Source organism: Artibeus jamaicensis, unplaced genomic scaffold (assembly GCF_021234435.1).
Source record: "Artibeus jamaicensis isolate MK-2021 breed Jamaican fruit bat unplaced genomic scaffold, CSHL_Jam_final contig_467, whole genome shotgun sequence".
Lineage (NCBI taxonomy): Eukaryota > Metazoa > Chordata > Mammalia > Chiroptera > Phyllostomidae > Artibeus > Artibeus jamaicensis.
The window spans coordinates 1,948,749-1,975,036 of record NW_026521845.1 but is presented as its reverse complement, the minus strand read 5'-3'; the positions used below and the strand labels follow the sequence as shown (position 1 = coordinate 1,975,036).

Here is a 26,288-nt window from a genome sequence, read left to right as displayed (position 1 = left end):
ATTTACAATACCCCAAACCACTGACTCTCATTTAAACCCAATACTTGGGCTGCCTATGTCACCTCTCATGGTGACCGCCATCGCCCCATGAATGAAAAGCAAGGAGGAGCTGTCCATGCCCTGAGCTTTGGTTGAGTCAGGTCACCAGGTGGGAAAAAGGGGGCTCCGGGGCCAGACACCGGAAAAGGCAGGCATGGGGCAGCCTCGCCCTTGCTGGGCCTGGCCCTCTCCTACACCCACCCTCGCCCCACCGCCCTGGCGAGGCTGGGGGACCCGGCCCGGGGCCTGGGCCGCAGCGGCAGGGAGCTGAGGCCGAGTGGGCCTGGCCCTCCGGTTGGGCATCCTCCCCTAGACTGTGTGAGCCCAGGGCAGGGAAGGCGCCGCCCCCTTTATTGATTCTAAAGAAGGGGCCGTGGAGAGAGACAGACAGAGAGACTGACATCGATTTGTCGTCCCAGTTGTTTATACATTCATTGGTTGATTCTTGTGTGTGCCCTGACCAGGGATCAAACCCACACCCTTGGTGCACTGGAAGGACGCTGTAACCAGCTGAGCTGCCTGGCCAGGGCTGGCATCACCCCCATAATTTTATAAGGAAGAAAACGGGTCCAGAGGAGGTGGGAAGGCGAGAAAGCAAGGCCCACCTGCAGGCAGCAGCTGACGCAGGCTGGGACATTCCCAACTGAGCACAAACCCTACTGTAACGGCCTCGGACAGGGCCGCTTCCCAACGTGGTGGAACACACAGGGACAAGAATAACCAAACATCCCTCGCTCCCTCTACCACAAGCGGCCACCGCGGCCTTACGCAGCCCATCCAGTGCCACGCTTACCCTCCGCCTTCTAGGTAAAAATGATCCGGACGCTCTGCTACCTGGACCTGCCCCAGTCCTAGGCCTCCGCCTCCTCAAACCCGCTTCAGAACCTGCCCGCACAGGCCCAGCCCCTGCACCGAGCTTGGCCCGGGCCCTCTGACCCAGCCACCCACAGTCTGGTGCACGCACTGCAGCAAACCTAGCGACCCACGTTCATTTGACGAGGTGTGTCCCTGCCTGTCTTTCTGGTGGGCTTCGGCAAGGGCAAAGCGAGTGCAAGGCTGGGGGTCTCAGTCAGAGTGGGGAAGCGGTTTCAAACCCCAGCCACCGCTACCTGCACACCCCGGGAGCCCACTGAGGGGCTGGCTCACGGGCTGTGAGCAGGGCAGTGTTAGCAGCCTGGGGCTGTTTCACACTGTTTGGTCTCAGCCACCAGGAAAGCCAGGGACAGAGCTTGTCCGCGTGTGTGGGGGTGGGGCAGGGCGGCCAGCCCGTCACAGTCGCTGACAGCAGACACCTGGGTGGCACACAGCACACGGAGCTCATGGCGACAGCTCCAAGCGGGGGTCCCAGGCGGGGTCCTAACTCACTCTCTGATTCAGTTCTCAAAACACTTAGGAACGATTCCAAAACTGCTCACGGCACTGTAGTTTAGCAATTTTCCAATTTCGCCCCCTCATCTTCTCCCCTAGAGAAAAATGTCTGCCCTCTCCTTCGCTGGGGGAGGGGGGGGACGTGACAGGTTTTACAGACAGACTCTTCGAGCATCGCACAAAGGCGCACACTACTAAGTGCAGCTCACCTGCGACGCTGGTATCAGTGACCGCGTGACACGCCACCACACAAAGGGAACGCCAGGCCTCTGACCTCCCTGTCAGCGCCGAGCCGGCCACGCTGAGCATGCTTTTGCTCCTTGTACGAGGGCAGCGCTCGGCTCCAAACTGAAGCCGTTGGGGACAAGGAGTGCCATTTGTCATCCGTAAAACACAGCTCCTGCAGTATTCTTAGTGAAGTTAAGAGAATGTGCTATTTCCAACAGAAATAAGCCTCATCCTCACCATGTCTAATAGTCAGTGAAGAACATGGCCTCGCAATTTTTCGGAGGCCCCAAACGCATCTCCCTTATACCGTGAGACAAAAACGAAGCTGTCAGCCACACGCCCTTCTTCCCTGCTCGGGGAGGCCTAGCCTGTCCCAGAGGAGGGGCACATGCAGGCATCCTGCTGGGCCGCTGCTCCTTTAACGATGTGGTTAAAAAGGAGAAGATGAAACGAACTTTTTCCAGGAAAAGGCCGGATGGACGCTTCCCAGGACTGTGAAGCTTCACTAAGCAAGATCTCAAACCCAAATGAAAATCTTCCTTCCTTTGAAATTGTTCAAAGTGTGTGACTGGGCTTCCGCAAGGCTGGTCCGAGAGGAACAGCCAGCCCCCACCCCGCCGGGCTGCAGTACGGCCCCCACATATCGGGACCGGGAGGGGCTCGGCCGACAGGAGTGAGCTAGCGGGCGAGCACCTCCCAGAGTCTGGGCCCAGTGAGAACCCTTCTTGATTGGCAGGAGGAAGGGGGTCGAGAAAGGTGCCCATGTTCCCAGGCTTTTCAATTTCACACATCAATAACAGTTTTTATAAAATCTCACCCAAGGACATGTTCATTAGTTCTTTACAGAGAGAGAAACATTGATCCATTGCCTCCTGTATGTGCTCCAACTGGGAATCGAACCTGCAACCTAGGCATGCACCGTGATGGGGGATCGAACCCACAACCTTTAGGTGTGCAGGACCATGCTCCAACCAGCTGAGCCACCTGGCCAGGGAACATAAATAACAACTTTCAGAAGAAACAGGAACTCACAGGGTTCCAAAGTTTATTTTGCCGTACCCATGCCCTGCAAAAATCCTTCAGCCCTGATTTTAGTCATTTTAATATAAAAAGAAGTCGAGCGAACAGGATCTCAGTAAAAGACAAATTTAGCTTTATGCTAAATAGTCAGGACCCCTGCCATCCCGGGGTCCTTGGGGTCCTTGGTTTTCCTCTTTTCACCGTGGGCCAACAGTGACGGCACCGTGGACCAGCGGTGCTTTGCAAGCTGGCACTTGGGAGACCCCAGAGGAAGCAACAGGACCCCCCTTCTTGCTGGCCTGGGCGGCCTCTGGGCAGCGTGGGCACACCCACACACAGGCCCTGCAGGGGCTGCAGACTCAGCCCCGGCTCTGCTCCGGAAGCCTAACCCCCCTGAGCCTCCCCTCCCTCGTCTGTACGACGAGGTGGATCCCCCACCTCTGATACAGTGAGCACCGGACACCCATTCCCAGCCTGAACAGGACTAAGCTCCCCTTCCCCTGGCGGTACCCAAATCGGGCGTGCTGCCCTCGGTGCGGGGCCTCTAGGTGGGGCCAGCGGACAGACGGCTGCAGTACCAGAGGGGCCCTATCACATCACATCAGCATCAGACACGGTCTCTGCATCTGTGTCCTGCCTCCCCTGACGCGCCCTTGAATGTGAAGGCTGGAGCAGACAGAAGGCAGTCGCTCTGTCTGCTTACGGTCCTACAAGGACCTCCTGTCAAAGGGCCGAGGCCTCCGGAGAAGCCCGCAGCTGTGGCACCTGCTGACTACAGCAAGACGGAAGGAGTCTCGACACAAAGGAGAGATGAACCTTGGACTTGGTCTTGGGCACCCGCTTCCACTGGCTGCAGTGCCTCCTGGTGCTCGTTCCATACGAGGGGCTGGTCCGACAGGTGTGGCAGGGCCAGGTGTCGCTGGGAAACCAGTCCCCCGTGGAAGCTCTCCGGGTTTCAGGGTGCCTGTGGCCTGCCGCCACCCGGGCCGGGCCCTCTGGCTGGGGTGACTTTGGAGTCTGCCCCACCAGGCGGAAGCCCAGAGCCAGCAGAGAAGGCAGAGGGCTTTGAGGACAGCTACATCGGAGCCCATTTTATTTATTTTGTATTTTTAAAAAAGATTTCATTTATTTATTTTTAGGGAGAGGGGAAGGGAGGGAGAAAGAGAGGGAGAGTAGCATCGATGTGTGAGAGACATGTGGTGGGTTGCCTCTCGCATGCCTCCAACTAGGGACCTGGCCTGCAACACAGGTACGTGCCCTGACGGGGAATCGAACCTGCGTGCAACCTTTCGGTTCGCCGTACGCTGGCACTCAATCCACTGACCCACACCAGCCAGGGCTGAGCACGTTTTGGTTTTTTTTTTAAATATGTTTTATTGATAATGCCATTACAGTTGTCCCAACCCCCCTTCACTCCCCTCTACCCTGCACACCCCTCCCCACCACATTCCCCCCTTTAGTTCATGTCCATGTGTCACAAGTTCTTTAGCTTCTACATTTCCCACACTACTCTTGCCCTCCCCGTCTATTTCCCCCCCATTGTCTATGCTACTTATTTTCTGTACCTTCTCCCCCCTTCTCCTCCTCCAACTATCCTGTTGCTAACCCTCCATGTGATCTCCATTTCTGTGGTTCACTCCTGATCTAGCTGTCCTCTTAGTTTGCTTTTGTTTTAGGTGTGGTTCTTAATAACTGTGAGTTCGCTGTCCTTTCACTGTTCATCTTTTTTATCTTCTTTTTCTTAGATAAAGAAAGCCCCTTTAACATTTCATATAATAAGGGCTTGGTGATGATGAACTCCTTGAATTTGGTCTTATCTGAGAAGCACTTTATCTGTCCTTCCATTCTAAATGAAAGCTTTGCTGGATAGAGTAATCTTGGTTGCAGGTCTTTGGATTTTATGACTTGGAATACCTCTTTCCAGCCCCTTCTTGCCTGTAAGGTCTCTTTTGAGAAATCTGTTGACAGTCTGATGGGAACTCCTTTGTAGGTGACTGTCCCCTTATCTCTGCTGTTTCTAGGATTCTCTCCTTCATTTGAATCTTGGCTAATGTAATGATGATGTGCCTCGGTGTGTTCCTTCTTGGGTCCAACTTCTTTGGGACTCTCTGAGCTTCCTGGATTTCCTGGAAGTCTATTTCCTTTGCCAGATTGGGGAAGTTCTCCTTTATTATTTGTTCAAATAACTTTTCCACTTGTTGCTCTTCCTTTTCCCCTTCTGGTAACCCTATAATTCAGATGTTGGAATTTTTTTTTAATTTAATGAAATGTATTATATCAACTCAAATAAGAAAGTTTTTTAAAGACTTTATTTATTTATCTTTAGAGAGGAAGGGAAGGAGAGAAATATCAATGTGTGGTTGCCTTTCATGAGTCCCCTGCTGGGAACTGGCCTGTAACCCAGGCATGTGCCCTTACTGGGAATCAAACCACAATCCTGTGGTTCGCAGGCCCGCACTCAATCCACTGAGCTACACCAGCCAGGGCTCAGATGTTGGAATGTTTAAAGATGTCCTGGAGGTTCCTAAGCCTTTCCTCATTTTTTTTGAATTCTTGTTTCTTCATTCTGTTCTGTTTGGTTGTTTCTTTCTTCCTTCTGTCCACTCCATTGATTTGAATCCCAGTTTCCTTCCCATCACTATTGGTTCCCTGTGCATTTCCCTTCATTTCACTTAGTGTAGTCTTCATTTTTTCATCTAATTTGTGACCAAAATGAACCAGTTCTGTGAGCATCCTGATCACCAGTGTTTTGAATTGTGCATCTGATAGGTTGGCTATCTCTTGGTCGCTTAAAAGTATTGGCTCTGGGGCTTTGATTTGTTCAGTTTGAGCCATAATTTTTTGGTCTGGTCAGACCTGTTATATATGAGGGGTGGATGCCAGGGCGGGGCAACCCAGTGGCTATATGTAGGGGTCAGGATCAGAGAGGGAACAATGGTGCTTGTTCCACTCTCTCTCAGATTTCAGTCCCTTCTGCTGCTTCCCACAAGCAAATTGGGCCCTTCTGGTGCTGGTTCCCAGGTGGGTGGGCCTGTGTACACCTGGCTGGGTCCCAGGTGAGAGACCCTGTGGGTCTCTCCAACAAACTCTCCTGTGAGGCTGGGAGCCTCTCCCGGCACCTCAACCCCCAAAAGTTTTTCCAATTGGTGCTTTTAAGCTTTATTTCCCATTGCTGGGGCCCTGGGTTGCACGATCTGTCTCACTGCCCGTTTTTGCCTGGTTTATCTGCATGTGAATGTGTGTCCATGGTCACCCAGCCGCTTGCAGGCCTCACTGGGTTGGGTCTGCTCATTTCCTTCCCACACCCCAGTCCCCCAAACACCACTTCTTCCTGCCGCAACCCCTCTCCACCGGCTGCTGACTCCACCCCTCTTACCCATCTGGATGAAGGGTTCGTTGTCGGACTTCGGTACAGTTCAATTTTCTGTCTGTTCTGCTTGTGTTTTTGTTTCTAAATCCTTGTTGTCCTTAAATTTGGTTGTGTAAGGAGGTACAGTACTTCCACCTATGCCTCCATCTTGGCTGGAAGTCTGAGCCCATGTTAAATTAGAGCTTCAAAATGTTTGATTCCAGGGAGCTCTTTCCCCTCCGAAGTTCAGTTACAAAGCATCCAGGGCTTCCTCATTTTCTCTCTCGCTTACGGGAGCCCAGAGGGCATAGAGCCCCTGGTGGCCACCTGCAGAGCTCTGCGTCTGCTCCACTCTTTCATCCGCTGTCCATCCTCCCCTCAGAGCTCCTTGGAAACCCGCCCTTTGGCAGAGTATTGTCTGGATTGCCTACCACTGAACCTTTGCTCCATGGCCCCTGCAGTACTTAGCTCCACCCAGGGCCACACGGTCCACATGTCCAGGTGACCTGTGTGTCCCAGGGGCCTGATGGCTCTAGCTTCTGTCCTTCACCACACCCCTGCTTGGGCTCTCATCCATGAGAACCCCCCATTATGTGAGCCTCACAGCAAGGCAGACAGGGGGCCTGGGGACAAGGCGCCAGACCCCACAGGGCTTAGCCAGGGTCTGCAGCAGCCGCAACAGCAGCAGCAGCAGCAAGGGACTGGGCAAGAGACAACCTGGCGGCTCAGTGGTCCCAGAGGGGGAGGCCTGTGAGCTCCGGGATAGGCCACAGGTGCTCACATGCGCACACGCACTCCTGCACGCTCACATGGCACCTTCGGCCGGGCCACTGCAGATGAAGTCCCCTGGTGTCACCCCAGCTCAGGAATCTGGGAGGGCAGGAAGCCCAGGCTTCAAGCTGCACCGCTACGCCGAGAGCTGCCCCCCAGCTTTGCTGGCATCACCAGCTGTTCCCTCTGAGTCAGTCTGGGAATCTGAAGCAAAAATGGCCAATAGCATTCAGAAAGGAAAAGTAAAAATTTTATAACTGGAAGTACCAAAGCATAACAAAACCAAGTTTTGCTCTTACTCCCTCAAATCAACCCATCTTCAAATTCCCACTTTAGGACACGTCTCTGCTCCCAGAGGCTCCAACCCAACCCCAGAGTCCACTATGGACTGGGCCTGGAGTCCAGAAAAGAGGAGGCATCTCCCCGGGGCCCAGGTCACCTTGGAGGTGACATTTAAAAAAAAATCTTGGCTAGAGAGAGACACACATACACATCGATGTGTTGTTCCACCGACTCGCACGTTCACTGGCTGCTTCTTGCATGTGCCCTGACGGGGGTTCCAACGCCCCACGCAACCTTGGCGTATCAGGACGCCACTCTAACTGAGCTACTCGGCCAGGGCAATTTTAGGAAGGAAGACAAATCTTTAACGGCAAAATAAACCAAGCCACACAAGGGATTTAAAAATATTTATCAAATTCATTGCTAAGAAAAATTATATAAAATAATTTTAAATTCCCGAAGACGTCATTGCCAGAAAAATAGCTCTAGAATAACAGTTTTTCAAAACCTCCTCCAGGAAACGTGAGCATGCACACGTGCAAAAACCCATCGGGCTGTGACTTGAGACTGCGCATTCTTCTGTGGGTGTGTGATGCACATAAAGAAGTCAGACCTCCTCAAAAAGATCAATGGGCTCACAGCTTCCGCGTGGATGACATTTTCCTGTGGGACCTGCCTTCTGCAGGGCCGAACGCTGCTGGGAAAGACCCAGCTCTGACGCTGGGAGCACGTGACAGCTCAGGGCTGGCAGTGTCTCCAGAACAGGCGCCAGGCAACTCTGGTCAGCAACGGTCACTGCCCGAGAGCCCTCCCCAGCCAGGGGCTGCACACTAGAGAAAAGGTCCTGTGCCTCCCACGGATGACCTTCACACCCGAAATGGTGCATCGGGTCCCAGGGATGCCCGCAGGCCATGGCACAGTCCCGGCCGGCAAAGGGCTGACTGGTGCACACAGGCTGGGCCGCCTCATCTCAGCCCGGAGTCCCGCCTCCCCGCCTTGCTTGCTCTTGGCCGTCCTCTGGCAGGGTGGTCCGTCGTTCTGCTGGAGCTGAGGTGTGGTAACACATCAGCACAGACTGGGGGACTTGACCACAGGGATGGACTGCCCCTCCGTTCTGGAGGCTGGGCATCCAAGGTCAAGGTGTCAGCAGGGGTGGTTTCTCCCACTCCTCTTTGCCTTGTGGACGGCCATCTTCTTCCCACGTCTTCACATAACCATCCCTCGGTATCCGTCTGTGCCCTGACCTATTATTATAAGGACACCAGTCATGTTGGGTCAGGACCCAACATAATAACCTCATGTTAACTCACCTCTTTAAAGACCTTATCTCCAAACGCAGTCACATCGAAAGGTACTAGGACTTCAACAGACGACTTCTGGGGGAACACACTCAGCCCGTAACAGATGGGAGGTGATTATCTAGCGGAGGAGATGCTCAGAGTGGGACCAGAAGCAGAGGTCTCCCAGCAGGACAGGCCCTAGGCCTTAGAGGGCAGACCCAGCCGCAGGCCTCTGCGCTCCAGACACGACTCCACCCGCACCTCCAGTCCTGGGTTTCCAAGACCTTGAGCCTCAGTCCTTAGCAACTGCCCCCCTTGGGGCCTGCACTGCATTACCCGGTAGGACTGAAAACGCAGCAATCGGCCGGCAATTGGTCCCATGGAGAACGCCCCCCCAAACAGAAGAGAGAGGGCAGGGTGCAGAGGGTGCTCGGTTAGAGCTGGGCCCTGACTCTCTGCTCCGACGAAGGGACAAGGATGACCCAGGACCTTGGCAACACCTTTTCCACAAAATTACACCGCTCTTTCAAAATCCAGTCCTGTTACTTGGCAACCCTGACGGGTTACCAAGGTGCAGGCTAAGTCCCAGGTGCCGCTCATCCATTGGCAAGAACGCAGTTGGAGAGGGTGGTCAGGGTTAGCACATGAAAACCCAGGCCGCCTCATTCGACTGCATTTCAGATAAATGACAGATCGTTCTTTCATGTATGCCCCATGCAAGGGTAAGAGTAAATTTACACTAAAACACTACTTATCTGAAATTCCAACCAAACTGGCACCCTATATTGCGACAACCATACCCGGAAAGAACGGCCCTCCCAGCCTTGCTGACGCCCGCTTGACTGACATCTCAGGAACCCAACTACTCAGAGAGCAGGAGGTCCTGCCTGGGGAGCCCGGGGAGAGGAGCTAACCCCTCACCCAGCCCCTATGCCAGAGCCCCTCCCACTGGACCGATGAGACTGGCCTGCTCATCTTATTGGGAAAAGCCCACCCCTTGGTGCCTAGGGACTCAGCCCTAATGGGCAACAGACACCAGGCCCTCCCGCCTGGTCCTCATTTAGCTGTCCCCAGTGCTGCCACCACCATCGCCGACAATGATGGAGATCAACAGTAATCTGCAGAAGTCAGAGGGTAAGATGACGGACAGAAGGGTGTCAGGGAGATTCTGCCGATGGTCTCTCTTTGAACGTCAAATCAGACTTTCGGCAAAAGGACCGTATTTCTTCTGTCATCATTACTCAGGACCTGCAACCCCTGGGGCCCAAGTGGAACTATTCGGGACATCAGGCACATGGCTGGTGCTAGTTTCAAGACATACCTGGAACCTGAACGCCTCACGGCCTCCATCCTCCCCCGCCTGCTGGGTTATGGCAGGGGCCAGGCCCTCCCACGGCCTGTGTACAACCCAGCACCTAGAGCCTCTCTCTAGAAGTCACACCAGGCCCCATTACCCTTGGCCAAGAACACTCCCTGGGCTCCCCGCTGCACTCAGAGTAAAAGCCACACCCTCACGATGGCCTATACGTCCCTCCAAGATCCGCCGGCCCCCAGGACCTCCTTCCCCCAGCCCACTGATTGCTCTACTGGCACGGGCTCCCCAGGCACACTCCCACCTGGGCCCGCCCTGGCCATGGCCCACCTGAGCAGAAGGCTATCCACCTCCCAGATGGCCACTTGGCCAACTCCTCCCCTCCCGTAAGCCGGGGCTCAGATCTCTCTTCTCAATGGGGCCAGTCTTGTCTGTCCTATTTAATTCCACAGCCAACCCTCCTTCCCCTGCTCCACCCCTCCCAAGCCCCCTAGTCCTGCCCACTGTGTCTTCTTAACTCTTCCTTTCTAACCGGCTATCTGTCTGTCCTCCCCTCTGGGGTGGGCACCTGACACGGGCACGGGTCTGTCTGGTTCATGGTGGCCCCCGACCATCCATATGACACATGGGCACAGCTCACAGCCAGTGCAGGTGTGTGAACACGCATAACGGTCCTGTTCTGCAGGGAGAGCTCAATGGAGGCTCAGGAAGAGCCCCTGAAATGGCTCTTCTCACAGGGGACGCCTGACCTGTCACATGGAGGACCTCAGGACCAAATGCCCATTGCTTGGGGCAACAGAGAAAGGTAGGCAGGAAAGGGCACCGAGGAGCACTTAGCAAAAGCCTGGAGAGAAACCCTGGTCACTGCCCTGGTCAAAGGGCAGACAGGGGCTGAGGGGCTCACTCCAGTCCCTGCGCAGTCAGGCTGGGGGCTCCCCAGGGGTCACGATCAATGAGCCCTTGGCTCCAGCAGCAGGTATTCTGCTGTATGCAGGTGGAGGTGGCAGCCAGACCCAGAAGGAAAAAAACTGTATGACATTGTCACCCCCCTCTGACTTCCAGAGCATTAAAGCAACACTGAAAACACATTGGGGTTAGAAAGTAATCAAGTTGCCCCCTGCCTCCTAACCCAGGGGTGCTGCTGCCTGGTGCCTCCCGAACTGAAGGCCTCAGGCCTCTGGACACATCTATTGCCCTCTCGTCAGTGGCATGTGACCTCTGCCCTGTGGGTGGGCTCCTCTGTGCCCTGGTCCTGCGTGCAAGGCTTCACTGTCCCACCTACCCACCCCACAGGCCTGTCGGTACCTGGGCAGCAAATGGCGCTGGCACTGACCGACCCCAAGCTAAACAGGAGGGGGGACCTGGACCGGAATGTGATGAACGGGGCCTGGAGCGGGGCACCAAGGGCTCCCAGCTGCCTGGCACTGGAGCCTGCCGGCAGTGATGGCTGGTGGAGGGTGGGGCCAGCCAAACCCTGTGAATGCTCAGATTTTCCCAGTCTTTCTTGGCAAATAGAAATGATTGTACCAAACATTACTAGCTTATTCTACAACTAAACTTCTCACGAGCAATGGGTTCCACGCGTATTGATTCCAAACGACACCGACATCCACGTGCGTTCAGGAGTCATCAGCCCAAAGGCATCAGTGAGCCAGGGGCCCTCGCTCACTGACAAGCCCTGTACAAACCGCCTGTGTGGCCCAGCATCTCCCCTCTGTATGCTTAGGGGAGGTCCAGGAAGAGTCGGGGGGCGGACAGAGAGGAGGAAAAGGGACTGGCCTTTACAGGGGCTTTGCTAAGGGTCAGACATTACGGATTCTTTACAGGTGTGTGACCTCTCCCATGGAGGCTATGAGGCATCAAGTAAGTTATGTTACAGATTAAAAAACTGAGACTCAGGTACGTTGCTTTGCCGAGTAAACTGCAGAGGCTGGGAGGCCTGTGAATTCAAGGATGTGGCTGGTCTCAAAGCAGACTCGGGAAGTTGGACTCAGAAGTCCATGCTCTTTACACTCACACTGGACCCAACATTGCACCCGCCTCTGCCCAGACCCCCTTGGACCCAATGCCTAACAGGCTGGCGCACGGGCTGGCATCATGACACCCTGTGGAGCCGAGACCTGGAAATCACGGCCACCTCCTGGCTCTGAGGATCTGGCCTTTTAAGCTCCAGGTAGAAAGAGAGGAAATAGGTCAAAACAATTTCAAGCTACCCTGAAAGACAGAAACAAAGCCTCTTATGATAGCAATAGTGGCATTTTAATACTGGCACGTCCCAATTAGGTAATATTTAGCCTAGGGAGAGCATGTAACTCCCTGCCAATGGCAGCTTCAAGCAACTGTTTATACGGTCCCTGAATCTGGTTTTCCGGACGCAGGTTCTTCTGAGAGATGCCTGCCCTTCCTGGCTTCCTGCCTTCATCCAAGCAGTTACCAGCCCAAGTCTTCATTAGGACATTTGAGAATGCTCTCTCTGACCGTCAGTCCCTCGGGGAGAGCCAGCCGCCCCTCCACATTTGCCCCGAGGCACCCATAGCTTTGGGGCTGTAAGGACGCAGGGCGAGATCAGCCGACACCCAAGCGCTCACTGCCCGCCAGGCACGACTCCGGCCTCTCCTCTCAGGAGCTGAGAAGGCGCACCGGGGGGACAGCTGGCCCACCTCGGGGGCCGCTGCGATTTCTGATTGGCCAGATCACTTCGTCTCCCCAAGTCTGTTTCTGCTGTATGATGATGGCAGTGACAATATTATCTGTGTGTGATGTAAAATAATCCTAGTAAAGTGCTGCCCGCTAAATCTTCATTCTTTTCCCCATGATAAAGTCTTTCATGTTTCTCTTTGAAGGAAGATGGGGTGACCCCCATACTGCCCTCCCCCGAATTTCTGTCCCCACTCTGCCTCTCCTGCACAAAGAACCCTTGGTGGTGGTTGGGTGTACACACTGTGGGTTGTGGCGGAGACCATGGGCTTCTCCGCCTGAAGCTGGAGGGACTGGCCTAGCAGCCCAGGACCAGGAGGCCTGAAGACATTAGAGGACGTGGCAGTGTCCCCAGCGCTGGCCTGTGAGTGCCGAGTAGTCTCCCAGGCTCTGGAGGTAGAGAAACCGCCCCTGAGCCTGGGATGCCACCGTGTCAGCTGTGGACACGAGGAGGGCTGCCTTTTCCCCACACACGGGCCAGCCAGCCTGCAGGGGACGCCACCGGACCTGGGCCCCAGGAGCCTGCAAAGCAAACTAACCCCCTCCCAGGGCCTCGCAGCAAAGATGGGTCAGAACACACCCCCCGGAAGACAGAGCTACTGGAAGATACAGACACCGCCTGAATTTTAATTAAAGTTAATAATAGCGTTCAAAAAGATTCCGCTGCAACATGCACAAGGAAAAGGAAAAAAGATTCCGTGTAACTAACACACGTGCTTTCTCAACTGCATAGCTCTTCAAAGAGAAGGTGAAGGGCTCCCAAGTGGTTCTTAAACCACTGACGCAGAAGGTCAAGCCCAAGAAACGTGTAAGCAGAGAGCAGAGCATGGAGAGGTGGGAAACGCGAAAGACAAGACGCCACACTTGGAGGTTACATCCGGAGACGAGAGGACAGAGATGAAGGAGAGGCCACCAAGGTCACCCACGTCTGGACATACGCAAAAAAGTGGCATATCAACTTAACGGAATATTATTCGGCCTTAAAAAGGAAGAAAATTTCAACACATACAACCACATGGATGAACCTTAAAAAACTATGCTAACTGAAGGAAGTCGGTTAGCCACCTATTACACGATGTCGTTTATATGAAGTTCTCAGAATCGGCAAATCAATAGAGGCAGAAATTAGACCAGCGGTTGCCTAGGGCTGGGGGTGATGGCTAGAGGTTCTTTTCAGGGTGATGAAAACTTCTACAATTTATTTGGCAAATGATCACACGAACTGTGAGTGTACTGAAAGCCACCAAACTGTACACATGAAATGGGTGGACTGGACGGCATGTGAATCACCTCCAAACAAAGCTGTTTCCCCTAAAATGGAAAGAACTTCCATAGCTACCAAGTAGAAAAAGAACGGACAACTGGAGCAAAACACCAAAATGGAGAAAAGAGAAAGTCAAAAAGCCAAATAAAATAAAAAGGAAGGACTAAAACCACGCCTGTCTGTCATTCCTTTAAATGTATACATATTGATTTCCCCAACTAAATTAAAATGCCTATTGAGGTATACACACACACACACACACACACACACATATATGCTGTTTGAGAAACATACTTAAAATAACAAATAGGGGTTTAAAATAATGCACCAGGCAAGCTGATGCCAAGCAGATGCAAAAGAGAAAGCAGCAAAGACAAAATGAACAGAAGACAAGCTGGGTTTAAGGTTAAAGGTTATAAGCAACCTGAGAAGGGACAGTACTGTAGGTGCCGTTTGGGGGGAGATATAAAAAGGCATAATAAGTATGTGCATACCCAACAATATGGCAGATAAGCATTCTTAAAAATGCAAGAGCAAAAAAACGGTTCGTGGGAGGCGGCGCTTTGGGTGCTTTTTTTATTTTAAAAAAAAACAAGGGATGGTGAAAGTTTAGCTCTTCAAGTGTGAATGTGTACTAGGAAGAGAGAAAAAATAAAGACACCCTCACCTCTTCCAAATATAAAACATACACCTTTTTTTACACCCGCCTATGCCAAAGTTACAAAAAATTAATTCCGTATTTGGCAACAATGAAACTCTTTACAAACCTTTCAAATTAAAGATTTGAAAGATAGTTCTTTGATTATAATCCATAAAATTAGAATTAAATAGTCAGGTAAGCAAAACATCCTCACCGTTTAGAAATGAAGATATACGCTTACATCAAAGAAGAAACCAAAAGGGGGGTTGAAGAAAATCTTGAAAGCAATGGAAAAGAGAACATTTCATACCAAAATGTGTAAGGTGCTGAAAGTTACACTCTGAGGAGACTTTACCATCAAATGCCTTCACTATTAAAGGTTTTTCCTAAACAAACAGAAATGCTGTATTCATCCAAAAGACAGCTCAATAAATCAAAAGAAACTAATAGAACAGAACAACACTTCACAGCCCAGTGAAGGACGAGAGAGAGAGAAGGTGGGGGCCCGAGAGGGGGAAGGAGGGTTAAGGGAGAGAGAACGCAGACAAAAGACTAGGATCGAAAGCAGAGATATAAAAGCCAATAAAAGAATGGTTCTTAAACCATGGCTGGAATTTCCTGTTCACAAATTTGAAGTCCTAGAAGAGATAATTTCCTAGGAAACTGAAATCATCCAAATGACTTAAGAAACGCAACGTGCGGAAAGAGCAGCACGACCAGCCGAATTCGGAGCTGAGTGGTGTCTAACCTGTAATTCCACTGTTAAATGGTAAGGGTGATTTAAAAATAATAGGCTGATTCATTTTAGGAAGCCGAGCATAATTTTCACACTTAAATGTAAGAGATGAGATGATGGGGGGAGACTATTGACCAATCCGGCGTGCAATGGCTCAGTTACAGAAAGTCTGAACGATGTTAGCAAACAATGGGAGTGGGCCGTGGACCTCGATACACGCGGGGACCAGCCTGGACTCACTCCAGGAGTGTAAGGGGGGGGGCAATACCAGGAAAGCAATAACATTTACTTTGTGAAAAAGACTAGGAGGCCATGGCCATGACAGCATTTTGATACAAGCAGAAGCATTTGATAAAAGATCAGCATCCATTCCTTAAAAAGATGAAGTGAGGGAATGGAAGGATGTTCTTCGAGAAGGATGAGTGAGTGAAAGGAGCGTGACAGAAAGGCTCGTAAGCAAGCCCTTACTTGTGACACAAGGACCGAACTCCCATACATGTGCGTGTGCGAGGGCCACATAGTCAGTGGGGACTGTAGGGAGAGCGGCGGGGGGCAAAGACAGAGGGGAGGGGCGCTGTGACGAGAAAACGGTACAACGAGGAGCGCAGTTAAAAGCCACGTGGATATTAATGCCTGTCGGTAAAATGAACGAGAAAACGGCTCCTTTTGCTTTTCACTGCGCAGCCTCAGTGGGGGACGGATTCCCACTGAGGTCTGTCACCTGCCCGTGGGTCTCTCTCCCCTCTGACCTGGGTCCCAGCTGAAGGCCCCTGACAGATGGCAGTGCCGCAGGTTCATGGGGTGCCTCAGACACTGAGAGTGGCAGGGGAGGGTGGGGGAGGCCAAGGGGTACTGGGGGCCTCCCACGGCGGATTCAGAGAGGGCCGCCTGGTTTCCACTGGCTTATACATATCCCTTATTCACCTCTCCAGGGTTCCTTGTTGCTAAAAAGTTTTAAAACTTTCTAAATAACACAGTATGCTTCATGGCCACTTTGGCAACACAGGAAAAAGGCCATTTAAAGAAACAGACTGCAGGTCCCGGTAACCCGGCTCGGGCACGGTGCTGCCCCACACATCTTCCCTGAGTCTCAGTGCAGGAGGGAAGGTGCTCACCTCGCAGGTGACAGCGCCACGAGCCACCTGCTCCCAGCGAGCACGCAGCTGGGCCCACCCAGTCCCCAGCCACAAACTAACCACTGCCCCTTTGAACACCTACAGCTTCAAACATCTCCATGCAATTACACTGGCAACCGATGCCCACGGCTCACCTGCACTATCTCACTTCTCATGTTAGGGGGACAAATTATTCACTCCTACTCTCTAGGCTCTCTTTTCCGTCACTTCCCCCCATGAATCCTCGCCCAGTGAGTCAGCAAATGGCTCAGTGATTCGAGTTTGCTGCCCCACCCACCTCTCCTCCCTTTCTCTCCAGGGCCGGTGCCGGTGGGGACTCTGTGGGAAGCCCTGCCACCCTCCCCCCGGACAGACGACAAACAGGCCTGACTCACAAGTAAGTGGCTTTGCTCCTGACAGTGATTCAGGCACAAGGTCCTTTCACCAGCTGGCCCTAAGCCTCCACCTGTGGCTCAGAGCCGCCTGCCCCAGGGCCAGGCTGGGGGCAGAGAGGGTCCACACCTCTGCTCACTGTTTACTGCCTAGAACCGGGGCAGTGGCTCCATCTCCTGCAAGGGGGCCGGGAAAGGTCGTGCAGCCACCACTGCGGTGACAGGCAGCAGGTGAATGGATTTGGAGAACCACAGTGGAGCCCCTGGCACGAGACTCGTTATTAATTAGGTGATCTGACCTTAATTAACCATGTCCCACACTCACACTGTAAGTATGATGGAGGCTTCCTTGTCCCCTAATCAAGGGACCAGTCCACTCCATGTCACTTAAACCCTGGATGACTCTGTTTCCTCATGGTAAAGATGGGGACAATAGCCCTGGCCGGTGTGGCTCAGCTGGTTGGAGCATCATTCGATACCTGGTCGGGGCATATACCCAGGCTGTGGGTTTGATCCCTGGTCGGGGTGCATAGGCTGGTCGGAGCACCTATGAGAAGGAAACCAATCAATGTCTCTCTCTCACATCGATGTCTGTCTCTCCCTCCCCCCTTCCCCCCAAAACAATGAAAAAAATGTCCTTGGGTAAGGATGAAAAGGTTTTATAATATGGGTGATAATAGCACTTACCTTATAAGATATTTATGAGGATTGTGTAGGTTAGAAAGTTCTTAGAAAAGTATCTGACACATGGTATGTGATGTATATATGTTTGTGTGTGTGTGTGTGTGTGTGTGTGTATATATATATATATATATATATATATATATATATATATATATATATAATTTGTTGTTAAATAAAGGGTACAGGAGCTGGCTCCCCTGCAAATTTTTAATAGATCCCTGTCTTGGGGTCTCTAGCTGTTAGCGAGCAGGCAGGCTGCAAAAGTCCACGGGTGGGAGAGTTCCCCAGAGGCCAACAAACCCAGTCTTCCACGCAGGACACGAATCCCCAGAAGTGCCCAGTGCCTTCCTGGTCAGGAATTCCCTCCCTCATGAGACACAGCACCCACTCTCCCATTATTCTGGGTGTTAGAAACGCTCAGCTCCCTGCAACGTGTCTTCAGTGCTGCCAAATGCCATCCGTGACATCTACTCCTGTGTCTGCCTACTGTTCTGTTCATTCGCTCCTTCAACAAAGCTTGAGGACTCGCCATGTTGCAACCGTGACCAAGACGCCCAAGGTTTCAGCCCACCTGAGAAATGAGTTAGCGTACACACTTGCAAAAAGGAACCGGAGGGAGGTTGGTGATTTTAGATTCTTGGAGACAGTGAATCTGAACTCAGACCAGACCAAAGAGCAAGGACACCCATTCAAGTATCAGGAACATTGCAGGTGAGGGCCGACCAGGCGCGAAGGCTCTGAGATCGATCATGTGGCTAAGAGTGTTGACAGTAGCACAGGTGACCAGAGGTGACACTGGAGAGGAAGGCCGGGGTGACCTGTGGGCCTTGGAGGCCTGGAGAAGGAGTCCGGAATTCCCTTTGGCCTGAATTGGGAGCCATGGAAAGGTTTTAAGCAGAGAAGTCGGTGGATAAGCTTCTTTTTGCAAAAAGATGCTTGCTCTTCCACAGCAAACGGTTAGAGAGGCAGGGTGGGGCGAGGGTGGGAAGAGGGACAAGCCTGGAGGCTGGGAACCTCCATCCGGAGGTTGGGGTGCAGGTTGATCCTTCACATGCAGTCTAGGGGCCACCTCTGCCAGAGGCTCCCCCCCAGCATGGCTGGGTTAGGGACGCCCCTCTGGACGCCCATCTAAATCTGTGTTTCCCGGGACCACAGCGCTCACCAGGCAGCCTTATCTCTTTCCCGTCACTTTGTCCCTCCGGTTGGACCCCAGGGGACGAGTGTTACTTATCGTTTTATCCCAGCACGGTTCCACTGCTTGCTGAGATACCGGGCACATCCCACATTGCTGGCAGGCATCTACACGGGGAGGAGCAGGGCCTGGAGCGGGGTGTGACCGCCACAGCCAGAGGAGGGTGTGCTCCGGGCATTCTGTGGGCAGAGGCCAGGAGTGCAACGCAACACGCTGCAACGTGCAAGATGGGCCGCCGAAAGGCTTAGCCAGTGCGCAAAGGTGCCCAGGCTGGAACATGCATTATGACCCAGCGATCACATCCTAGGCATGTATGTGCGTGTCCACCAGAAACACGCAAGAATGTGTGTAGCAGCTTTATTTATAACAGCCCCAATCTGGAAACAATCCAAAAGTCCAATGATAGGATAATGGAGTACTTGCATAGCAATAGGAAAATAGCCCTGGCCAGGTGGCTCAGTTGGTTGGAGCAGCATGCTGGACACCAAAGGGCTGCAGGTTCAATTCCCGGTCAGGGCACGTACCTAAGAAGTGGGTTTGGTCCCCGGTCAGGACACATGCAGGAGGCAAGCAACTGATGTTTCTCTCTCACACTGACCTTTGTCTCTTTCTCTGCCCTTCTTCCTCTCTCTCTAAATCAGCGAACACGTCCATGGATGAGGATTAAAAATAAAAATAAAGACTGCTACATGCAATAATGTAAATGAATCACACAAATGCGACAATGAACAAAAGGACCGGGTGACAGCAATCCAGATGGCAGCTCCCCTGGAAGCAGGAGGCAGTGACCGGAAAGGGCCAGAGGGGATCTTCAGGGCACGGGGCACTGGGCACGTCCTTGATCTGGACCTGGATGGCGCCACATGCCGTGTGCCATGCCCTGAGTCTCAGGCACTGTCAGTGTGTCACACTGCAATATGCGCTGTCCAACAGTGCCCCTCTCAGGGCCACCCTACCAGCAGGAAGCCTGCGTCTGGTTTGCTGCCTCACAAGCAGGATTTTCTAAGGGGCCCTCCTGGCACGCCGCTAGCCGGGGTGCAAGTAGGTGCATTTCTGGTAGGTGCGTTTCCGGTAGGTGCACTTCTGGGAGGTGCACTTCCAGTAGGTGCACTTCCGGGAGGTGCACTTCTAGAAGGCTACTTCACAGTTCATATCAACAACCTTAAAATGTGCAAAATCCTTAATTCAGTTCTGTTTTGATCATTGTATGCTAAGGACTATGTTAAGGATGTGCACATAAACTTAAGCTTCAAGAACATTCGCCATAGCAAAATAAACATAAACAAATAAATATATATGTAAATAAATGGGGGTGGGGCTATAATCGCTGCGTCCACTGGAAGGGAGCTGTACAGTATTACGGATTCATTGAAACGACATGTTAAAATTTAAGTGGAAAATGTTCACAATGTATTAATTATAATTGAAAAGCAGGCCATCCGCCAATGCGTAATCTCAACTACACGAAGGGTGGACTCAGTCTGTTAACTGTGATCACCTCTGGGTACGGGGAGATCATGGGAATTCTTATCCTTTTATTTTTTTGTGTTTTTGTAAAATGAACACATATTACTTGTTAATAGAAGAAAATATATACCATAGACTTTTTGAATTCAACACTGAGTAGGAGGCCTTGCACAGCCCCCAGGATGCCAATGTACTCAAAGCCCAGTCCCTGCAAAAAAGCACCAGCCTTTCATCCCAGCAGCTTGGCTTGGGATAGCAGGGATCCAGTCAGCAGCTGGACCACATTCTGTCTGCCATTTCACATCCGGTCAGTGGGGCAGGTTACGCCTGTCTATCCACACGTGGTTAGACCTCACAGAACTAGACATTACCCCCCTAAAAAGCTAAAAGTAAGTCCATGTAGAAATATGAAGATAGATACTTTTGAGTGGAAAAATAAATATTTTTGAGTGAAAAGTTCTAGGTGTCATAAAAGGGTGGGGGGCCACCTTTCCTGAATAATCCAGTCTGACTGGTTGGAGGGCCACCGTTACCCCTGTCATCTCATCAGCTCCAGACCCCACCTGGAAAGACCCATCTGCCATTCTCCGTGAAGGGAGACCACTTCCCAACCTCGGAGGGCTGGGAAAGCAGGGTCCAGACTCGAACTCGGGTCTTCATCCTCACTGGGAGCTCTGGTTTCCCCTCACACATGTGCAGACTCCTGGGAAAAAGCATACATCTCCCCCAGGAAGCCCCCTTTGGTTTCTGTGGCCTGGCATGTGCTTGAGTACTGTAGAACACTGCATGAGATTTATCTCACAGCGACCAAGATTCAAGATTCGAGTTCCTGGAGCCACAGAGCTAAGGCAGGATATACCTCACACCCCAGATTGGGGGGGGGGGTCCAAATCTGCTCAGAAATCCCAGGACAGTAGAGGGTCATGGCAAATTCTCATTTTAAGAGAAAGATTTTTCTCTTCTTGCTTGCTAGTCAGAAAGACTTTAAACCAAATGAACCAACAAGAACTCTAAAGATAAAACATTTAACGGTGTTAATTTTCAAAGCCATGTGTTCCTCTCCAGCTTCTCAAGGTCATACCCCGTCACTGAATGATTACAGAGGGCTGCTGACAGGGAGCACGGGGAATGAAACCCCTGTGAAGTCGAACCTCTAATAGAAAGAGCAGGCAGCTCAGATCCCAGCCGGCCTGGCAGAGCACCGGCAATGCAGAACAGACCGCAGCCCCGAGCATCTGTGAGTCTGCCTGTTCCTCTGCCTCCTCAGAGAGAACAAATCACAAGACTGCCAGAATAAAGAAAAAGAAAAAAAAAACCAAAAGGGCAGGAGCCCAAAAAGCAGCCAGGCCTGAATCTCATGCAGTTTTCAAAGAATGTGCTTGCACACTGTCTTGGTTATTTGCAGAGTGGGCAGAGAGGCGGACAGCTTGCAGGGGTTACTTTAGGGGATTCGCTGCAAAGTCTGGTGGGAAGAGGGTCAGGCCCCGAGCTCCCATTAAGCAGCTTCAGCTCCCAGGCTGACCCTCCATCTATACAGGGTTAAAAGCCTGTCAGCCAGCCCTGCAGGCACAGTCTTTGTATTTAAATCATCCCTCGGGACCCCACACCACAAGGCAGAGGCAGAACCTGGGGAAGGAGAGAGAAGGGTGAGGGAGAGGACCCCCTCCACCCATAATTGTTGGCTGCACTCTGGAGAGCCAGATCCTGGAAGCTCAGTACACTGAAAAACAAACAAACAAACAAAAGAAAGAGTCTTTGAAGGCTGGAACCGCCTGGAGAGCAATTAGGAGCCTCTACCTTAACCACAGAGATGCTTACCTCTTCCTTCCCCTCCTCCTCTCAGCTGGGCACCAAATGTCCCCCACCCCTTTCTGAATGCAGACCAAAGGTACAATGGTTACCCAGTGCTACACCCTCCTCACGCCCAGGGATTCTCTAAAAAAGGTTCTAGGTCATCAGAGAGCTGCCAAACAGCAGTCACAACCTCTTTCTGAAAAAAGATACCCTACTCAGCCCAAACCAACGCATGCAATGCAGCGACACATAAGACATTGGTGACACATATACGTGCACATGTATGTACAACCGAAGGCAGGCAGGAAGCCTGTTCCGTAGACCAGAACCCTTTGCTTTCCTCATCTGATTCTATCAGCAACATCAATTTCCATTACAAATGTTCTATCAGGAAGGTTGATTACAGATCAAAATACCACCCTCTTCTCGCTCCCCACCTCACTCTACCAGTCCAGGGAGATGTGTTAATAAACTGGGGGACAAAGATGGAAGAGACAGCCAGGCTGCCTTCCTTGAAAGGGGGCGCACACTCTTCCAGAGCATCTTAGACACTGTACTTGGATAAACCTAACAGGGTGAACCTCCTTGCTCTCAGAGCAGCCAGGGAGCAGCTCATGGCCTCTTAATAAAAACATCCATCTCTCTCCACACCACTAGGCACAAGGACTTTCTCGGAGCAGCCACAATTTCTGTATCTATTTTCAGCCCCATAAATCATACTGCATTGTTTCAGAGCATCTGAATTCATGCCTAATAAGCCATCGACCTCATCCTTCTACCTCCACCCCAAATTTTCCTTACGGACAAGGGTGTTAGTACACAGAGGAAAAGAAAGTCTTCATTAGAGCTGGATTTCAAAAGTAAACTCCCACACACAACAGGAAAACAAAATTGGGTGTAGCTACCATCAGATAACCACTAATGTCTTCCATTAAAGTGCCTGACTGTGATTCTCAGGTTCAGGCGTGGATTCTGTGGACGCCTGAAGGAAACAGAATTTGAACCTAATGCCAAATGACACCCAATACTGCTCTTGGTGACCATTTAAGTGCTGCAGTGGCTGGATTAAATTGCTCCGCTACAGAATTTCTCCCATTTATAGGTTACTAAGAAATACAATATTGTTTAAAATGTATTCCATGTGTTCATCCTCTCGCACCAGCGTGCTCATCAATCTTCTTCCTAACTGGGCTAACCTGACACAGTTCCACTATTTCCCCAGAGACATAGGGAGCCTTGCTGTGTTCTCTCCCAGGTGGACATCTCAAGTGTTCCAAGATGAAAAGCTGGATCACAGATACTCTTAGCATCGAGTCTGCCCGACCAGGGTTCTGAGTAGGTACAATTCTTAAAGAGCCAATGTGGAAAACAGCTGTCCAGGACTGGGAGACCCAATGACATTAGAAGAAATATAGGGGATGTAAAAGCAGTTTGCAGAGTGATTTGACTTTGAAAATTCCAAAACTCAGCTGAAGCCCAAATGAGAACATGCTTTTAAATTTAGCCACCCCCAAGCACTGCCTCGCTAAAATGGATTTTATAAGCTCAGATGCAGCGTACGTAGCACATCCACACTGCAGCCTGCCTGCCCGAGGTTTGCAGATCGCTCCCTGCTGAGAGAGTCCAGCCAACCCAACCGGCCTACCAGCAGGCTGCAGCCTCATGCCCACATTCAAGTCCAGGGCCAGCCAAGGGTCCCTTGGGCCTGCCTCCTGGGTGCTGGATTCCCGTCTGATCGAGCAACAGTCAGGGAGAGCCACAGAAGAGCCACATCACGGTCAGCCCCATCGTGCTCCGGGTGGCCACTCCCTGGCCCTCGACAACACGGGCTGCACACACTTTCACCCATGACAACGGTGTGCAGAGTCAGGGCCTGCCACCGCAGGTCACAGAGCTAGGAAAAAAAGCATCAGAGGCCACCTGGAAAGGGCTGGTCCCCACATCTCAAAGAGGGCAGAGGCTGCTGAGCCTCCACTGGGTAAGTAGTGATATTTAAAAGCTCAACTCTAGAAAAAGCAGGCAGTAAAAAGACTCTCAAGAAGTCACCTATCTGCCAGCACCCCTGCGACCTTCTCCGGGTATCAGGCGCCAATCTGTGGTCAAGGTGGTGGGCGGAACACCAGTGACAGTGTCCTCGGCACCTTAGTGCTGCTAGACTGGTCCTTTCACTCTCTCCAGCTCTTAGCAAGAGATCCTAAATGGTGTGGACAGCGAAAGTTTCTCAGATTAACTGGAGAAAACTAAAACCTGGTGAAGACACCTTGGGTGGATGCTGGTTCGGATGCTGCTGGCCCTTGTTCCAACAGCTACCTGCCCCACCCCTGGCACCTGGGCAGGCCTTGCCGGGAGCAATCACTGCAAAATGACCGCCCCCACCCCAAGTTCTGTCAGATATGCAGAATCCCCTCAACTAGGCAAGCCTACCTCTACTAACTCACCCCTGAGGTGCAAGCCCACAGGTGTGACTCGCCTCTGCTGTAGGACAAGGGGACACTCTTAGCAAGTGCGGGAAGCTCACCACCCACGCTTCCCGGCCATTACAAAATGCTGGCTCCGGCCTCTGCCTCATCCCTTCCACCCACGAGGAAGTCGCAGCCCCCATCCCACCCTTCGCACGCAGTCAGATTGATTCTCGCACTTTAAAGCCAGGCTCCCGCAGCCTCATTTGTTTCCTGAAACGCACAGCTGCCTTCGACCAAGGCGGCCCAAGGAGCATCTGGAATTCTCCCGCCCCAGCAGTCACGCCGTCCTCCTCGGCTGGGGTAACGGCCACCACCCGCCCCGCCGGCCGCGCCTTACCGCCGGTGTCCTCGAAGCGCGGGGGCGGGCGGTCCCGCAGCGCGGCGCTCCAGCCCGCGCCGGTCTCATCCTCCTCCGGCTCCTGCGCGGCGGGGACAGAGGGCGGCGGCTGGGCGCTGGGGGCCCGCGGGGGCCCGGGGCGCTCGTGCTCGTCGTCCGAGGAGGCGGCCGAGGAGGAGCGCGAAGCGGCCGAGGTGCTGTAGAAGGGGTTCCCGCCGCTGTCTGGGCCCGACTCGCCGAACACGTCGTCCGAGATGTGCAGGCTCTCGTAACGCGCGCGGGCCGCTTCGAGCAGCGCCGGGGCCCTCCTCCGCGCGCCCCCGCCGCCCTCGGCCATGGCCCCGGCCGCCGCCCGCGCGCCGGTCCCCCACAGCGCCTCCCAGCCGCACGCGCCGGGCCCCGGGCCCGCGCCGCGGCCCGCTGCCCCCCACCAGCGCAGCCCGCAGCACAGCGCCCGCCGCCCCGCGCCCGGCCGGCCCGCCGTCTTGGCCGCCTCGGGCCTCGCGCCCGGGGAAGCGCCCTCAGAGCTTCGGCGCCGCCGGCTGCGGGCCGCGGCGGGTGGCAGGGTTTGCGACTGGGACGCGGCGCCGCCGATCCTGCTGCCGCTGCGTCTCCTCCGCGCCCGCCGCGTCCCCACGCCCTGCCCGCGGCACCCAGCGCTCGCCAGCCGACCTTCCCGAGCGCGAGATGCCAGGGGCGGGCCCCGCCCCCTCGCACCTCCAGCCCTCCGGCCAATGGGGAGCCGAGCCGGGCGGGGTGGGCGGGCTCGGCGCCGGGTTGCCCCGCCCTCCTCACCGGGGCGGGGCGGGGCGAGCGGCTGCGCCTGCAGGAGGGGGAGGGCCGCGCCTGCTTTGGCCAGTCGCCTGGCCTGCAGGGACGCGTCACCGGGACCACCATCCGCAAGCCCCGTGCTGCCCCTTAGGGCAGGGTCTGTAGAACTCCTTCGGCAGGGAGTTCTCTGCCGCCCGAACCCGCGGGCCTGCTCTGACCCTCCGCGCTCTGGGTCCCCTCCGCAGTGCGTGCCCAGCGCAAGGAGGAACTGGGGGAGCTGTCCTCCCCAGTGGTTCTGAACCAGGCGCCGCCTAAACGCTCCAGGCAGGCGGGGGCCCCGCGGCTGCTGCGGCCGCCTCCCTGAGGTCTCAGCTGCGCAGCGTGCTCCTATAAACCAGAGGTCTAATGAGGACCCCGCCTGACCGGTCCTTCTGGGGCCAGATGCTTAACTCAGTCTCGCTTCAATACCCCTGTAATTTGAGGGTGGCAGCATCTGGAGTCGGGCAGATAGTCATTCCTCATTGTCTTTGACATTTGACATCTTTTCAACTCAAAATATTTATTACGTACAAAACACACATTACCCTTAATGCCGCTATTTCAACATGTTCTACACTCATATATGTGACAAACTTCTCTATTAAAATACAGCACAACAGCCCAGGCTTCAGGGCTCTGATAAACAACAAAAGGAAAAGGTCCCCTCTGCCCTTTCCTTGGTCAGGAGTGTGTGGTGGTCATCCTGTTGATGGCAGTACCTGCGATCAGTCTGTCTTGTCCTCTTGCTATCCTCTCCCTCCCACAAAGAGTGCAATATGTCACATGGATGAAATTGGGCCATAAAGTCACTTGCACTCTGAAGTAAATCCACAGGGATGTGAAGGGCTTACGAATTCTACCAGGTACTAACTAAAGAAATGCACAAAACAGAAAAAGCCTGTTGCTATTTCTAGGGGTTCATTAAGGATGGTGTTGAGACCATGCTGCCATGGAAGTCATTTCTGTTCCATGGACAGGCAGGCAGCTTCCACTCTTTGTCTCTCCTCCCCAACCCCTGGGTCTCCTCCTCCCCAATCCAGGGTCACGGT

At 53.1% G+C, this 26,288-nt stretch overlaps 1 protein-coding gene across 1 annotated transcript in view; it reads right to left on the bottom strand.

Annotated features, from left to right (window-relative positions):
• PGBD5 (piggyBac transposable element derived 5) overlaps positions 1–24,774 on the bottom strand; it is a 69,952-nt gene extending 45,178 nt beyond the window's left edge. Inside the window, exon 1 of the mRNA XM_037166754.2 lies at positions 24,430–24,774. Within this exon, the coding sequence (XP_037022649.1) occupies positions 24,430–24,766 (337 nt within the window). The 5' untranslated portion in view covers positions 24,767–24,774. The remainder of the gene's footprint in view (positions 1–24,429) is intronic.
• Between the last annotated feature and the right edge of the window lie 1,514 nt (positions 24,775–26,288).